The sequence below is a fragment of the Photinus pyralis genome, unplaced genomic scaffold, assembly GCF_008802855.1.
Source record: "Photinus pyralis isolate 1611_PpyrPB1 unplaced genomic scaffold, Ppyr1.3 Ppyr1.4_LG1, whole genome shotgun sequence".
NCBI classification, from domain to species: domain Eukaryota; kingdom Metazoa; phylum Arthropoda; class Insecta; order Coleoptera; family Lampyridae; genus Photinus; species Photinus pyralis.
In genome coordinates, this window is record NW_022170249.1 from 7,986,660 (window position 1) to 8,003,840 (window position 17,181).

General features: G+C 36.6%; 2 protein-coding genes across 8 annotated transcripts; both read left to right on the plus strand.

The window, feature by feature from the left end:
- The first annotated feature begins 3,070 nt into the window (after window positions 1-3,070).
- LOC116177974 (cystathionine beta-synthase-like) lies at window positions 3,071-10,011 on the plus strand. 3 transcript variants are annotated; one of them, XM_031497186.1, is made up of 7 exons: window positions 3,071-3,146; window positions 7,954-8,121; window positions 8,168-8,436; window positions 8,526-8,989; window positions 9,205-9,339; window positions 9,490-9,683; window positions 9,821-10,011. In XM_031497186.1, the coding sequence occupies exons 1-7, from the start codon at window positions 3,086-3,088 to the stop codon at window positions 9,940-9,942; spliced, it is 1,413 nt and encodes a 470-aa protein (XP_031353046.1). In that variant the 5' UTR covers window positions 3,071-3,085; the 3' UTR covers window positions 9,943-10,011. The 3 variants fall into 3 exon arrangements, with proteins under 3 accessions (XP_031353046.1, XP_031353038.1, XP_031353054.1); XM_031497178.1 differs by having other exon boundaries at window positions 3,134-3,173; XM_031497194.1 differs by lacking the exon at window positions 3,071-3,146 and adding an exon at window positions 5,183-5,219.
- A 747-nt stretch (window positions 10,012-10,758) lies between these two features.
- LOC116177936 (cystathionine beta-synthase-like) lies at window positions 10,759-17,181 on the plus strand. Of its 5 annotated transcripts, none has more exons than XM_031497142.1 (11): window positions 10,760-11,579; window positions 11,623-11,901; window positions 11,951-12,056; window positions 14,973-15,079; window positions 15,203-15,370; window positions 15,590-15,855; window positions 15,900-16,185; window positions 16,238-16,415; window positions 16,465-16,599; window positions 16,716-16,903; window positions 17,022-17,181. In XM_031497142.1, the coding sequence occupies exons 3-11, from the start codon at window positions 11,974-11,976 to the stop codon at window positions 17,102-17,104; spliced, it is 1,494 nt and encodes a 497-aa protein (XP_031353002.1). In that variant the 5' UTR covers window positions 10,760-11,579; window positions 11,623-11,901; window positions 11,951-11,973; the 3' UTR covers window positions 17,105-17,181. The 5 variants fall into 5 exon arrangements, with proteins under 5 accessions (XP_031352994.1, XP_031353002.1, XP_031353011.1 ...); XM_031497151.1 differs by having other exon boundaries at window positions 11,631-11,901; XM_031497156.1 differs by having other exon boundaries at window positions 10,760-11,549.

Below are 17,181 nucleotides of genomic sequence, written 5' to 3' on the forward strand. Positions count from 1 at the left end.
CCGCTAATATTGTAAATTTATAAAAAACGATTGAAAATTCACAACACAATGCTTCGAACACTGATAGTTGCACTTTAGCTTGAGGTAAAAATACCATTTTGTAGAGAAATTAATTGTCTTTAAATTTGATGTGGGTATTTATGTCATACAATCCCTTTTTTTATGTTAAAAATTCTGGAAACTTTCCAACCCCGATTACACCAAAGCGTTAGGGTCGACCCAGTCTAACCGTGAAAAAATTAGTGACAAGCTGAAATTTGGTAAATAAGTTGATTTTGGAGTCCTTAAAATACCACCAAACCCCATAAGTGATCCGCCGTGTCTGTCACCTCCAAACTACCTTTGAAAGGGATTTTTTTATGTTTTTTGTCAATATCTTGAAAACAACGCTATTTGCAAAAGAATGTGAAGATAGACAAATGAAAGCGTAGGTTTGGTGCTGTACCAGTGGCGAAGTTATAATGTTAATTTTATTTTAAAAAATTAATTTAATTTTTAATTTTTTTTGGTGAAATCTAAAGAAATTTCTCAAAAATATTTAGGTAAGAACATTCATTTCGTGCCTATTCTAATGAAATAAAAAATCATAACAGTGGCAGTACTAATTTTTTTATGTCATCCCTTTTTTAATGCATTAAAACGATAATATATTGTAATATATTGTAGTCAGTAGGTATCTATGCAGTGCAGTAGGGTAACTTATTATGAGGTAGTGAAACTAAAATACGACCCGTTTAGGCAAATGAATACTTAACATAGCATAAGTTTTTAATTAGGTACCTAATTAGATATTTCTATACCTATATTAATTCGTCAGACTCTATAACTGTCTACAATTCTACAAGCTAGGGTACACTTTAGACCAATTTTTCGCCACGAGCAAGCTTTTTTGCAACCGCCTGACGAACAGTTGCAAAAAATTTGCTTTAGACCCCTTTCGAGGTCCATGTATGTCTTGATCCACTCCTGCATTGGTAAGTTATTATTCAGCCATGTTTGAAACTAAAAAGGAAAATCATCCGGGTCAGTATTACATTCCAGCTTTGAGGCCTTTGTAAAGAAGGTATAATGAAACTAGAGGAATTGAAGCGATAGAGTCAAATAAGAATAAACTTGTAACAAATATAGCAAACGAGCTCCTGGATCACTGAACATCTTTTCCTTGGGTGATGATAAACGAAATACTGAAAACAGAATTGGAAAATTCGATACCGTTCGGGAGTTATCTTGTCCACATACGGACGGACGGACGGACAAAAAGTCCAAAATTCTGAACTCGCTAGGAGCTTCTTAATAATATAATTAATCTTTTCAAAGAAAATACTTGTTAAAAGTCCTAAAAACGCATGGTTATTGGTACTGAGCTGCCTTTAGAGTCGGTGGAAGCTATGCTAAAATAAAATCCTTATTTAAATTTTGCTGTACTACATATTGCTGGTAGAGAACGTCAAGGTCCTTAATCTGTCATTTGTTATATTTCTTCCTTGTCTACAGTAGGTATAGACAAAATAATATTTCCTATTTGTTGAAAAGCCCAGATGTGGTACCTATCGCATTCAGAAATGGCGTGCATGGCAAAAATAACATTTTTAGAGGTCCTAATTTATGTTGACATTTTTAAATATCCATGACTTTATTTGGTTTTCAATTTCCTGGCCGCAACATAGGTATATAAATTTTGTTTGGCATAGTGACTTAATGAACTAAATATTTTTGAAAAATTTGTCTTTATTTCAATCAGAAATTAAAACATTAGTCTTTTTAAAAATAACCAAAATTAATATCATAACTCCGCCACTGGTACAGGAAAATATATAGGTATAGGTTTTATAGGAAAATATGCTTAAATTTTTCTATCTTCATATTTTTCCCTAAATAGCTTTGATTTCAAGATACGTATTCCCAAAAAACAACAATAGGCATTTTCAACCCTTTGAGGGTTTTTTTAAGGGTTAGGTGGGGGTAGGGTTTGGTGGTATCTTATGGAACTCAAAACATGCGTTTACCCTGATCGAGTTTCAAAGGTGATCTTTCGTACCCGTTTACGCTTTCCAATAAATCAATTCATGACGAGAATTTTATTGCAGTTCTACAGCAGAGCCTCGGAGGGAATCAAACTACTAACTCGATATCTAGTAATAACACAGGCGTTAGTGGTGCGGGAACCACAAATTGTTCTTTTACAATAAATGTTAATGTTCCAAATAAATAATTATGGTCAAATTTATGTTGGAGTTTTTAATGAATTGTTTGAAGATGTCAAATTTAGTGTATAAATAACAGTCCGGTAAGTGTTGCTTAGCGACACTTACGGACGTAAATTGATAGTAATCGAACATCTACGGGTCAGTATGAAATAAAAAATAATAAATCGAGTAAGTACCTACATATGTGATATGTGTAAATAAATTCCTTATTCAATTGTCTATTCACGTTACATTGAAATGAAATGACTGAACTGAACGGAGTAGGTACTATACGCGTGTAGGGTAGGGATAGCACGTTATACTTTATCATTTTTAAGCTCCACCTTTACTGGCAGTTTCGAATACTTCGTCTCCTACCGCTGCGTCCCTTAGAAAGTACTGGAGCAGCTCCCGATTACTCTTAATTTAGGTTTACAGCAGAGCATCTTCGTTTTGTGAATTTACCATTTGGCTTATGGATGTTGTTCGCTGTTGCTTCACTAAACTGAAAACTCGTGGGGTCCGAGGATCATTAATTCTGTTAGCGACTGTATTTACGTAATTAAAGATCTTACGACATTGTAAACAAACAACTTGTACAAGTTTACATACTATGGGTGAACTATGCGGAAATTGCAAGCGTGCACATTCTTGACCTTAACCTTTTCTGTTTACTTGGCTCTAATAGTCACAGAAAAGGAGCTTTTGCAAATGTTAGCGATTCTGTAGCACTTAGCCCTCCCCCCCTCCAAACTTTTTTATACTGACATAAGTATGCTGTGCTGACATGACGGTATTGTATAATGTATAGTACTTCGATTGTACATATTATTTTCACAGTCTGGGCATTTTTAATTCTGGAGATGTTTAGAAACGTCAAATGAGGGCTAAGTGAACGGATGAAATGTTTGAAATTGCCTGGAAGTGACGCTAAATTTGTAATTGGCCTATCTGGCATAGGTATGTTTACATTTTGTCCAACATGCCGTAAGTAGCTTTCATGACCAATTAGATCATTGCCAAACTGTAAATGGCGGAAATTTTGAGCATATGCTCTAATGGTTTTCGTTTTAGAGATTATGATTTTGTCTTTCCTTTTTTGTATTTTTCGTTAATGTAAGCTTGTTATTGTTATTTTGTTATCGTAGTTGATACAGGATGTTAATTAGTAAACAGTAAATGCAGTTTCGGGTTAAACTAAGAGAAATAAAAAATTGACATTATAGGATAAGATTGATTTGCAGATAACGGAGATATTTGCCTTTTTGCGTGCCCTATACAGGCTGTGCCACGAAGCATGCCGCTCGAAAAGGGGATCGTCTAAAATATGTTCAAGTTTGTGGCACTTTCGGTTATACTATACTGGAAAGAGTACAAAAAATCCCCGTCTTATCGTTGTCTCCAGTATCCACCACTTCCACCATAAAATAATCCCCTTCTTTATGAGTTTTCAAATAAATCGCCAATCACAATTAGATTAGATGAATGTCAGCCAGCCACGACGGAACGCGCCTTCGTAACACGTGGATCTGCTTATCAGCCGAACAAACACGTGCGTTAATTATATTTTGCCTGACAATAAAACTCCTTATCGCAACGGTCAGATATAACTTTTTTAACGCAAATTCGACCAGATGTGCCTTATTTATAACACCTTATCTAAATTGAACAAACATCTACACAAATTTCTAAAAGGAAAAACAAATAATGAAATACAAATTCAAACGAAACGATCACATTTTGTGTTTATTGGTAAAAAAACTCACCAGATTTGCTCTTAAAAATTTAAATTATTTCACGTACAAGGTGGCTGAACATTATTGAAGGTGCTGAAGCCGAAAATACGTCTGCATGACGCAGCCGTATGTGGGCTTAATGAGGAAGTATGACAAAAAGGATTTCGCCTTAACACTATTATTCGTAACTCGCTTTCTCGTTACGAAAAATAGTGCTTTTCCCAACTGCTTGTACAAGTAACTATTATAAATAAGAAACTTAGCATTGCGTAGTCTGCGCAAATGTCTCTATAAATAAGAAGTGCAGATTAGTGCAGATTAATTAAACTGGTTTTATTCCTCATGGTACTCCAACGAAAGGCATCAATTTCTGTCTCTTCCTCGACCCCTCATCGTGATCGGTTATAATTCCTCATATCTCCAGAGTGAGGTGTCATACAAAAGGCGGTTGGAACGTCTGGGCGGAATATATCCATTAGTGATGTCAACACTTTAAGAGCGAATATCTCGAAAACGGTGTATCAGAGGAGAGGAGAGCGGAAGAGGGTAAAAATTTTAAAATTTCGGTTTTCGAAATATCGCCTTAATATTTTTTTATTAGAAAAGTGCTATTGGGTAGGGTTTTTGGAATATTTGTTACTCAGTCATGACTCGCCCTCGTTTCTGTAGTGATCGATTGTTTAATTTGTCGCCATTAGTATATTATCAAAATTTCAAAATATTCCGAGGTCTCGTTTTCGAGAAAGAGATAGCCGGCATACGTCGTTAGACACCCTGTATGTCGGAGTGTAACGGTTTTTTCAAATAGACCAATTTTAAGGCTTTGTAGATACTATGAGCCTCGAAAATACAATAAAGCATTTTTAGGAGAGTCTTTGAGACTGTATGCCACCCCACGTCTTTAACGCATTTACAGAGTAGGTACCTAGGGGCTCTTTGAGACCGGTAAACTTTTGAAAATTCTGAAGGACCCTAGTGAGTTCTTTACTTCTACAGTTTTCAAGATATTTACTTCGTGCTTTCTGCATTCCGCTGTGTAAAGACATGGTCGGAGATATGTACCATCTTGGTTGAATCATGATAAAAATGGTTATTTATAGATCAATTTTCTTGGGAAAACGTCCATTTGTGCCCAAATTCCGCATTTTCGAGTGCCGTGTACGTTTTGACCAAAAGATGTAAGAAATCGTTATTTATGCAACAATTTCGGTGGAATAGATTTTAATTTTATTCTACCCACCGGCCACCAGTTTTCAAAGACGTTTCAAACGTAAAATGCATCTTGAAATGAAACATAGTAGGTATCTATTGGCATAGTGTAGTCTATTCTTACACTATGGCCTATGCTATTGGTGATGTACGAAATGTTTAGTGTGGTTGAAGATTTTTGAAAGGATATTTGAACTTTTGAACGGAAACGATAAAAAAGTGTTTGCCTTATCAAATCGCATCAAACATTAATGTGTCGTAATTTGAACCTTTTCTAACACACTTTCGGAATTTTATCCCCAACATTTTTTACTGCTGAAGTCCATTTTGTGATAATCGTGATTTCCGCACAAACATTTCACTTGCTCAACTGTCTTCGGTTCGCTTAATAAAATAATGAGATTAATTTTAAAAGCATAACTGGCTAGCCCTTCACGGCGTAGTTGGTTAGGATGGACGGTACCAGCTCATACACCTCCGATTTGAGTAAAAACAGTCACAATCTAAGGGGAAATTTGGAGGTTTTGTTCTCACACTAAACACTGTTTTAGCCAACTGCTGCTACTGCATCAGTTTTATGCCGGATTTATTAATATCTCTCGATGGACGTGTTTATTTATTTAATCACAATGTGAATCTCTAAAACTGTCGTCAGTGACCTTACTAATTTCATCATTCACTTCCATAAAAAGTTTAATTTGCGCATACTGGTTACACGTGGGGTTTCTTGTTCGATAAATCACGTTTCAAGTATGCCCTTCCATATATCGATAAAGAAATTCTGTTTTTTTTTGTTTATTCAATGATTCCCATAATAAGAAAATTGCGCTCAAAAGAAACCTTTATGGCGTAATTACCCGCAACTACGCGAGCTTACACGTGATCGAGCGAGTTGTTAGTTGACGGGTCAGAATCGGTTCAAATAGATACGGGATATTCCAACCAAATAATCAGTACCGGTTATTTTACAATTTTAAAATATTGAAATCAGTAATTGGTACATAAACAATCAAGTCAATACCAAGAAGGCATTATCGTTATCAGCTTTCTTTCCATATTATCATTGGCATTTCGGGCCACGCATTATTATCGAACTCATACATGAAGGTTCGGTCCAAACAAATACTTTTTCCAAATTAATCTAGTGCCCTGTGTGTAGAGCTACTCTAAAAAAGGTCTTGAGATTTGCATTTTTTTCTCGGCAACCATAAGGGTTACAAAGACGGATCTTTGAATAGGTGTTTGGGTAGACCTTTTCCGAGTTTTTAACATGCGAGTATTTCGCAATGGTGGGTTAACTGGCGCTGCTTTGGCTCAAACCCGTGTTTACAGGGGTTAGAAACCTTTCTTGTGGAAAATGTATTTTATTATCTCCGGCATAGTAAAAATTTTACTGTAACAATTCATGAATCTCCTTAGGAATGACTAAGTGCACATTTTTTATACAGATTCCTCAAAGACGGTTTAGTTGAAATATTCTCCCATTCACAACTGATTTTCTCCTTTGGAAGGCAGCAGCTATTTGCAAATTAGGTGATGGAACGCCTTGATCTGGTTACTCATGAAAGTGAAACTCTCAAAATGATTGACGAATTTGAAATCGGCACAACCGAGTTTCATGTACTTCACAATTTATTAGTTCTAATTTAGTTTATTTATGGGAACAAATCCAGTATGGAAATGTCCAAAATTACCCTTATTACTTACGGTTTGCATCTTCCGAAAGCACAAATTAATTATTTTTAACCTTTTTACCTGTTGCCGTATTATTTATATTATGAGCCCTTCGTATAAACAAATTAGATGCCCAACCTAATGCTCATTTGTGATTCTTACATTTCCATCAAATCTTCGAACTCTAACCATTTCGAAACTAGATCCTAAACTAGAGCTACGGACTACGGACTAACCGGTAGAAAATATGGCAATATCCAAAAAGATCGAAAACATTCCATCTAAACCAAGCTCATACCTTCTATAGGACCCCCCCCCCCTCCCAAACACCGGAAGGGACAGCTGGGTTTTTCAGCTCACCCGACGAATTCGCAAGAAAGCATTCAAAAATAAAAACTTTTTTAAATAATTTCGCCGGTTCCTGTCGTCATAAAAATATAAGAATAGTCTTAAAATTCATGTTAATTAAGCGCGTTTCATGTGACACCCAACACATGTCATACGGATGATGTATACTACAACACATTTACTTAACTAGGGTTAATTACACCCACTTTATTGACCGAGCTGAAATTTCTAAATTCGATAATCTAATTAACACCTATTGTTACATAGAATTTTAGGTCAATCGTAAAAGGTCTGCGATAATGAGATAACTGCACGGCCTTACGGTTTTAATGCTTGATTTCGCTTAACATTGGGAAACTAAAATCGGTTAATAATTATTTAACGGAGCTGAAATCATACTACTATATTAATTTTCTTTCCTCCTCCAATCAAAGGGAGGCTGTAAAGATAATTTAAATATCGCGACGGGAACGGTTACAAACGGCAAATTAGTTACAGAAGCTGGTTTTCCTTCTCGGTGGCAAAAACACGGCTCTAGAAATCAAAGCAATTGCTTTTATCTTAAATACCCATGTGGCTTTGCACATTTTAAATAGTCATATCTGATTGCAGTGTTAAGAGGCGAGGGAGTATACATTTGCATGTTTTCAAGCTAACAAAGTTTTTCTACCATGGATCAAATTTTTACCAACGACAGATTATTTTTAAATAAAAGGTCGAATTTGTCTCACGCGTCTTTACGTATCAGTTATCATTAACGATGTTGCTGGAGAAAAACTGCATAAAGCGTTTAATTTCAGTGGCCAAATGCGAGTTTTTCAATCCCGGCGGCTCCGTAAAAGACCGGATTGGTTTTCGAATGGTAGAAGATGCCGAAAAGTCGGGCGCACTTAGACCGGGTTTCACAATCATCGAACCCACATCTGGAAATACCGGCATCGGATTGGCTATGGCGAGCGCGGTTAAAGGTATAAAGATGACCTTTAACAGTTATGTTGAAATAAATCTATTCAGGTTATCGGTGCATTATTGTGATGCCTCAAAAAATGTCCAACGAAAAAGTGAGCGTTTTAAGATCTTTGGGAGCTGAGATTATTCGTACACCCACCGCTGCCTCTTTTGATTCACCCGAAGGACTTATAGCGGTGGCTCAAAAGTTGCAAAGGGAAATACCAAATTCGATTATCCTGAACCAATATTGTAATGCGAGCAATCCATTGGCGCATTACGATTTAACTGGCGCGGAAATATTCGACCAATGTGATGGGAAGATCGATATGGCTGTAAGTATGCCATGTGTCCTAGCACTTTTTCGAGGATTGTACTTTCTATAAGTAAAGGAGAGAGATCAGTTAAAATGGTTTGATTGTAGATTGTAGGAGCTGGCACAGGTGGCACTGTAACGGGTGTTGGCCGTAAATTAAGGGAATTGTGCCCGAACTGCATTATCGTATCAGTTGATCCTGAAGGTTCCATATTGGCCGAACCGGAATCGCTTAACCAATCCGACACTACATTTTATGAATTGGAAGGAATTGGATACGACTTTTTACCAACCGTTTTGGATCGTTCAGTTGTTGATAAATGGTATAAAGTTGCAGATGTTGATTGCTTCAACATGGCGAGAAGGTTAATAAAAGAGGAAGGATTGCTGTGCGGTGGAAGTAGTGGAGCTGCAATGACCGTCGCATTGAAAGCCGCCGCGTCATTACGCGCCGATCAAAGATGCGTGGTTCTGTTACCGGATGGAATACGAAATTATATGACTAAATTTGTGTCGGATCATTGGCTGGAAGCAAGAAACTTTAAACCAGTTATCAATGAACATGGTCACTGGTAAGTATCAAATATATAATTTTAGTTCTCAGCAATGAGATGTGGATGATTCTGGAGTTTGAGAGATAGTGTAGTGCCCTTGGAACATCTTTGCGGTGCCAAGCGTCCCATCCCATTCTTGGAGAAAACGTATCACTTATCACTTTTTGTGTTAACGTTTTTAAAGTTTTTATGTGATTTTAAACATGCTAGGTTGTTGATTTTAATTGTTTTAGGTGGTGGGATGAAACTGTGGCAAAATTAAAGATTGAACGTAATTTTACCATCTCATCCAAACTTACATGCAGCGAAACTATTTCCCTGATGAAGCAAAAGAATTATACTGAAGTTCCAATTATAGATGCCAACAAGTAAGTGCGGACATATGGCACGTTTGCAAGCTTACGACATAGAAAAACAGCCCAAAGAAAAATCTTTCATTCATAAAACATCATGATACTCTTAGCGGCTGTACTTCTCTTTCCTTAAATTCTGGACACAAATTTATTATTCTCTTGCAGCACATTTTTGGGAATGGCCAGTATACCATACATCATGAACATGTTGATGACATGCAAAGTGAAACAAAACGATTTAATAACTGAAGCCATACAGATGCAGTACCGATCGGTAGCCCTCAACTCTTCATTGGGATTATTATCTCGTATATTGGAAACTGAACCGTATGCGCTTGTTGTCCAAGATGAAGCATGTTGTAAGTCTCATTCACAAATAACATTTGGTTTTGTATGCAACACACCCTTTCTCCTTTGATTGATGGGTTGGGTTGTTGCTTACCAAGTTTATTTACTTTGTTTGTTTCTGTGAATATACTTTTTTTTTAATTTTTAGTGCGCCCTAATGCAGTTATCAAAAAGGAAAGTGTAAAGGGTATCATTACTACAGTTGATTTGCTCAATTATATAACTACTATGGCGAGTGAAAAAAGCAATCAAGTAAATGGGTCCATATAACAAACATTCGCTAGGGAACAAGAAATGTGCATTCAATTTTTATCAATAATAAAGATTATACACTGCTTACTTTTGATTTATGTGCATTTCCTTTAGCAGGTGTCTGATGGTTTAGATCTCTGTCATTACTAAAATCACATGGTCAGTTACAGTTTTAACATACAAGATACTCATTATGTATGGTATATAGTAGATATTTCAGTAAATATCCCAAGTGTACAAAATTTTTCTATATGAAAGTTTTTTAACATTTTTTTCTCCCATAATAAGGCAGCATTCAGTTGTTGTTATTTCAGAAAACAAATGACTAACGAAAAACAATTGAATTTTTATAAATGACAGTGCACATTTTCATTAAGCTTTATTGATAGAGATCTCTTTTTGATGATGTACATGTTACTACCATCATTTGAATACCTATGATTACTTATTCAATGCTACCACACAAGAAAATTTTTCGAAAAAAAAAACAATCGCATCAATAACATTATACTATCCTACACCAAAATAAAACAAATCGACGTGTAGGTACGTGTCTTACTGAACCGTGAAGACAAAATGAAATTAGCAATAAAATGGTAACAAACGTACACGGCGCATTCATTTGTTTTCTTTGATGTAGGATATCTAGATTTAATGTTATTGATGTGGTTATAAGTTTTGTGAAAAATTTTCTTGTATCTTAGGTACTAACATGTTAAATCATCCAAAAGAGAAAAGCAATGTATCAAATGAGCCTAATGAAAAGGTGAACTGCCATTTAAAAAAATTCAGCTGTTTTTCGTTACTACTTATTTGTTTTCTAAAATAAAAATAACTGAATGCCGCCTTATTATGGGAACTTTCATAGGCATATAAAAATTTTGTATACTTACATTCGATATTTAGCGAGATGTATACTATATTCCATACATACTGCTTTCCATTTGAGTGAAAGAGGAGCTCTGAGCTGTACCATGCAAGATGTCCTGTGTTCCTTTTAAGAAAGTTTCAAGCTCTGACGCGCTCGAAATTGGATTTCCCTTGTCTCTTCATGCACCACCTATTTGCTTGGGGCTTGAAACACTTTTGTGGTTATTTACGTACTGTGAATATCAATTCAAATGTGTGCAAAATGAAGAACTTGCAAAACGAGCTGCTCCGAACGAACTGCATCAGAGCTTCACGCACTCAAATGGAAAGCAGTAATAATGGGCACCCTTCTATGCAATATGTAACAAGCCTATTGAAAATGGGTCAAATCCAATGATCCATACCACTTCGAGGGGCTCTGCCGCTTTTTTAGATCCATTTTAGGGGTTCATTCCTCCTTAAAGATGAACAGACAGGTGGCACGTACAGGGTGGGGCAGAGGAACTTGCTGATTTGTATTCGGCCTCGGCGCCCTTGGGCGACGGTTGCTCCGACAAAAGTGGGAATAGGTATATTTGAGAGAAGGGCATATAAAGTTTTTCCGCCGCGTAGTGTCGTCACCATCAGGGGGTGGACGAAGACGGAACGCCCCTTCGCCGTCGAGGCATACTTTGCTAACGGTCGCTCAGTCATAGCCACGCAACGTGCATTCCGTACTCAGTGATTTCGAATATTGCCACATTTAGTAGATAGGGGTGCGTTTTCATTTTGCTTTTTCATAATAGGTACGATAATATTTCATGTGTAATCAAATAAGTAGGCGTGTAGGATTCTAGGAACCAAGTTCAACGAGGCCCTTTCACTTATTCGATTGTATCGTACTGAATGCGTATTATTGCCGTATTCAATAAACGCAAACATGCTGAACTGCAGTCTCCCTCTGCCCCTGCCGTGATAAGGATAACAATTTTGCCTTCACACAAAAGTATTGGTAAAATCACAGATAAAATACCCATTTATCTGTGGCAAAATTAAAATTAGGTACCTACATATTTTATATTGATAATGATAGGTACCTGATGTAAGTGAAAAAGGGCGGTTATTTGGGTAGGTAGTAGAGTAGTAGTATATTGTAATAATTTTTGCTTTTGGCCAGGTACGTGAACCAAACATTCGAAAATGGAGTTTCTAAAACCGGGGGAAGTATCACAATGTTTATACAATCAAAATGATAAACAAAGTCCACATCCCAAACTTAATAAGTAAGTACATATGTATTTCATTATATAGACATTAGACTTAGACTAGAATGTAATGGTACCCTGCGTCAGGCGTCTTCACTAAGGTCGGTGACCCTAAACTCAATATCTCAATAGCTAATCCAGTGGCGCATCGAGTTTGGATTTGATAGGGGTTACATAACGGGTTGGTGTTTTTATAATTCAATGTGTTAAGTTTCAAAAGTATAGTGGGTAGGAATAGGTACATCGAAACTGTTATGTAATTAATACCCTAATCCTTCACTCATCGGTAATAATGCCCAAAATAGTTTGGATCCGAGGTAAGGGGGAACAAAAATAAAATCATATGAACGAACCTCGATACTTTCCCATAAACCACTCTTTAAATGGAAATAACCTAAAGTTCACGTACAGGTTGAAACAAACGAACCCAACCCCTTCCTCTTCACCTGAGGACTCAAAAACTGCGATAAGCCGTGCGTAGTGTACGTGTTTTATGATTATTTCTTAACCCCATCAGTAAACCGCCCCTATTCGCTATTCAGCATATGAAGGCGAATGAATACAGGGTGTGCCACGACGAATGCCGGCGCTCTATATCTCGAAAATATAAGACCTCACAATATTTTGTGAATTTTAAAATATAGGTACTAGTGTTACAGATTAACTACTAATGTGGATAACAGGAACGCGTCTAAAATATTTTGAAGTTAGTGACACTTCCGGTCATACGGGAAGTTGATTCCAACTTGTTTATTTTAAATGGAAATGTTACGTAGAATCAAAAAGTAAAATAATATATAGGGTGTTCCGTAGCCGCCTTTGTGGGGCACCCTGTACTAGTCTAAAAGATGGTATAACTTTCGATTTGTTCAATAAATATACTCAGCGGTCATCTGTAGATATTTTCAGGGAACACCTAGCGGCTGATGCAGTGTCAATAATCCACAATCAGCCGCTGGCAGTCACACTACTGTACATCGTACAGTCCGTACAGATTAAAAACAATACACCGACAAATGTAAAAGTTGTAATAATCCATTTGTTTACATGTGATTTCAATTTGCTTTTGTGCGAAAACAAAAAAAAACCAACAAAAAAAACAACAATCTAAACAAACAAATAAGAAATGCAAGTCTGCGCATTCGTCATTATTTTAAGTCTTTTAGTCTACGACGGACACACAGTCTATTTTTATGAAAGAGTGCACGTTATATACTTTTTGGTTTAATTTATTTCCGGCCCATTAGTACTTAAAACACAAGTCGGCCAGGTCATTCAGAATTGTGACTCCTTGCCGGTATACTCTTAATCTATTAATGGTTTCTGTGGCCTACAATTACAAAGAGCATTATTATGTCTATGTATTCAAATACTTATTCATGGGAAATGAGTATCTAAGTGTTAGAGACGTGAAAACATTCTTTTGGTACAAGTCTAAAGGTAGGTTAAGTTAAGGAATGAAAACGATCACTATTCGTTTAATTACTCGTTACTGAATCGCGATAAATTTATTATATCCCAATCCGGCTTGAAAGACCATTTTTAATGTACGAAACTTATTGTTCGCAATTAAAGAAGTATTTTTAAACTTATTTATTTCTGACTGATTCTGACCGTACTGGTCGACGGTTACACGAATAGTGATCGTTTTCATCCCTTTACTTAACCTACCTTAAACTTGTATGATGTATGTAAGAATGTTTGCACGTCGCTAACTGTAGTTAAGTATAGGTAAATGCTTCCAAAATGAAAACCAAAAATACAGGCTAGCACTTATAAATGAGACTATTACTCCACTAATTCGTTACTGAAAATTACAAACATAATTTAATTTATTTATTTTCACATTAAATCACACATTCGGCTTGCCCAAATTGCACAAGAATTTAAATTTACTAGGTTCGTAAACACACGTGACTAAATTTAAAAATAATTACAAACACCTTAAATCTAATATTATACCCTAACTTCAATGTTAATCAGCACACGCGAAAAAAATAAAAACAAGATACGAAGAATCGCATAGGTACGATTTTCAGTAGGGGAATTTTGTGCCACTCCGCTCGTATTCGAAAACCAAACTGTTGATACGTCTCATATTCAATAGCACTGATCCTTGAACTCATAAAAATTATCGATTGGCGAACTTTTGACATCGCTATTCGTTTTCTAGTTAGACGAGGAACAGACGGACAAAACCACCACATAAAAAAACATTCCAAAAACTGGTCCCCTACTGCTCTATATTAGTTTTGATAGTAGAAAGATTCACCTCGGCAAATTCTCCCCCGAGAAAACTCGCCCCACGGTAATATCACCCCCGGAAGATTCACCCCTACAATATTCGCCCCCGGAGAATTTGCCCCTATAAGATACATTTATAAAACTTCAATTCCGGAAGATTCGCTCCCGGAATATTGAAATGGGAAGATTCCCCAAACATATTTCTCACCGGTAAGATTCGTCCTTATGAATATTCACCGTTAAAATATTTACCGAAAAGAATATTCGTACATGAAGGATTCGCCCTTGCCGACAAGTCGCTCTAGAAGACTGGTCATCCGAAGGATCGCCAGACTATATTTATCCCAAGTAAAATTCGGTCACGCTCACGAATTCCCTTTGTTTTTAAGTGGGCGGGGTTTTAAACAAGGCTGCTGTACCAACCTAACCCATTATCATTTACAAATAGCTATGCCCGAACAGGATTCGAACCAAGGACCTTCAGTATCGCAGTTGAGCGTCCACTCCTCTGCGCCACATGGGACAGCATCATAAAATAACTACTTATGCGCGATTATACAAGCTTTCATAATTCATACAACAAACATAAGTTTTCTGTTGTTGTAGAAGTACATATTTTGTTATGGTAATACTGTAATATGTATCTACTGTTGCTAAAAAAAAACCCATTTCATATTTCAATAATTTCAGGAAGCCTTTCCAGAAGATTATACCAAATATTCTTCATGCTATTGGTAACACCCCGATGATTAGATTGAACCATATACCGCAATCATTTGGTATTAAATGTGAAATTTGTAAGTATAGATTGCATTCCCTCATGTTACGCGCCAAATAATATCTAGTTCTTCCTTTATGGTAACTCAACGGCATTTCGAATATGCATAGGTGGCGAAAATGTTTGTATGTCTAAATTTTAGTTGCCAAGTGTGAGTTTTTCAATCCTGGAGGTTCAGTAAAGGATAGAATTGCAATTGCAATGATTGAAGACGCGGAAAGCAGAGGACTGCTTAAATCAACCAGTACGATAATAGAACCAACTTCAGGAAATGCGGGTATTGGGTTGGCGGTAGCTTGTGCTGTCAAAGGTAAATACACCTATATCTACCATTTGCTAAAATTTGTAAAAAATGTAACGAGTTGGTCAGAATGCCATGACATGTTACCAGGTAAGACCGAATCCAGAAGGAAATGGGATCTACAGTCGGATTTTCCGACTTATGTGCCTTATCATTGATGTGGTAATATTAATAGATCCCCATCCCTTCCTGGGGACGGGCCTGTACAACAAGTCACTAATTTTGCAGGCTATAAATGCATTTGCGTCATGCCAGACAAAACCTCCATGGAAAAAGAAAACATACTAACATCCTTAGGTGCAAAAGTGATTCGAACCCCAGACACTTCGGTGGACGACCCAGACGGTGTTTTCCATATTTCCAGAAAACTGGCAGCTTCTATACCTGATTCAATTATCCTTCAGCAATTTAAAAATCCCATAAATCCTTTGGCGCATTACCACATAACCGCCATGGAAATATTTGACCAATGCGATGGCGAAATCGACATGATCGTAAGTTTTTGCGCTGGAAAAAATTTTTGATAAAGTTTCGGTAGGTTATTGGTGTAGGATCAGGGGGTACGATGACTGGAGTTGGACGAAAAATTAAAGAGTTACTCCCTAACTGTACTATTGTCGGCGTGGATCCCGTCGGCTCATTTATCGCCGAACCACCTATTTTAAACGAAACAACATTAAAGTACACCGAGGTTGAGGGAATAGGTCACGATTATTATCCCAAAACTCTGGATAAATCGGTGGTGGACTACTGGATTAAAGTTACAGATAAAGAATCGCTACATATGGCTCGAAAATTACATAGGGAGGAAGGAATCTTGTGTGGTAAGTATTTATGTAGGTATTGGACACATTTTGAGTTACAAATCAATAAAAGGATCTAGTACCGGTTCTTTAATGAGTGGAGCATTGGAAGCGGCTCGGAATTTGAAAGAGGGACAGAAGTGCGTTGTAATGTTTCCTGATGGTGTTGGCAACTACTTGACTAAGTTCGTGTCTGATTATTGGATGGAGTCAAAAGACTTCCTACCTCGTCCAAACATTTTTAAACATTGGTAAATTGTTAACGAAATTCATTTCAATGTAATTTACTGGTGTAATTAGGTGGTGGGATATTACAGTATCAAATTTATCTCTAGCGAGAACTGAGACCATCTCTTTAAACATGACTTGTGGTGAACTATCTAGTATGTTGTACTCTCAAGGAGTGGATGTACTTCCTTGCGTTGACCAAAACAGGTAAGTGACAAAGTAAAATCTAAAGCAGAGCTAAACTGTCATCTATCTATTGTAAATTGCTTTCAGGATTAGGTATCGCTATCTGAATTTAGCAATGGTTACTATTTTTGTTCTAGAATACTTCAAGGGATCATATATGCAAAAGATGTAACGTGTAAACTACTTAACGCTTCTATCACTTTGGGTGATCCAGTCCGAAGGGTCCTTTCTCAAAAGTACAGAAAAATAACGGTCAATTCATCTTTAGGGGAATTATCGCATATACTTGAGAGAGAATTAGTCGCCGTTATTGTAGAAGAAAACGGTAAGTATTACAAATTACAAGTACTGTGGAGGATGAATGAAGCACTTACTTATTAAAATCATGCTTCGTTCGTTTTCGAGTTGCACTTATTAAAATGTTTACGCTGTCAATTTTCTAGAGCCATCACAACCAATCATTTTTAAAGGATTCGTTTTTGCAAGTAATCTGGTGCAGTATATAACGGAAAATAGCATCGAATAAGTATTACGCCATTCTTTTTCATCTGCCTGAATGTTCAACAGAGATAAAAGTTTAAAATAAACTAAAATTGGTCTCTA

Coding starts and splice junctions, on each gene's coding strand:
- LOC116177936 (XM_031497134.1), top strand. CDS start 11,974: ATGGAGTTTCTAAAACCGGGGGAAGTATCACAATGTTTATACAATCAA. Junction 16,416..16,464: donor CCAAACATTTTTAAACATTG/GTAAATTGTTAA, acceptor TGGTGTAATTAG/GTGGTGGGATATTACAGTAT. Junction 16,904..17,021: donor CGTTATTGTAGAAGAAAACG/GTAAGTATTACA, acceptor TCAATTTTCTAG/AGCCATCACAACCAATCATT.
- LOC116177974 (XM_031497186.1), top strand. CDS start 3,086: ATGAAATGTTTGAAATTGCCTGGAAGTGACGCTAAATTTGTAATTGGC. Junction 3,147..7,953: donor AATTGGCCTATCTGGCATAG/GTATGTTTACAT, acceptor GTTTAATTTCAG/TGGCCAAATGCGAGTTTTTC. Junction 9,340..9,489: donor CCAATTATAGATGCCAACAA/GTAAGTGCGGAC, acceptor ATTCTCTTGCAG/CACATTTTTGGGAATGGCCA.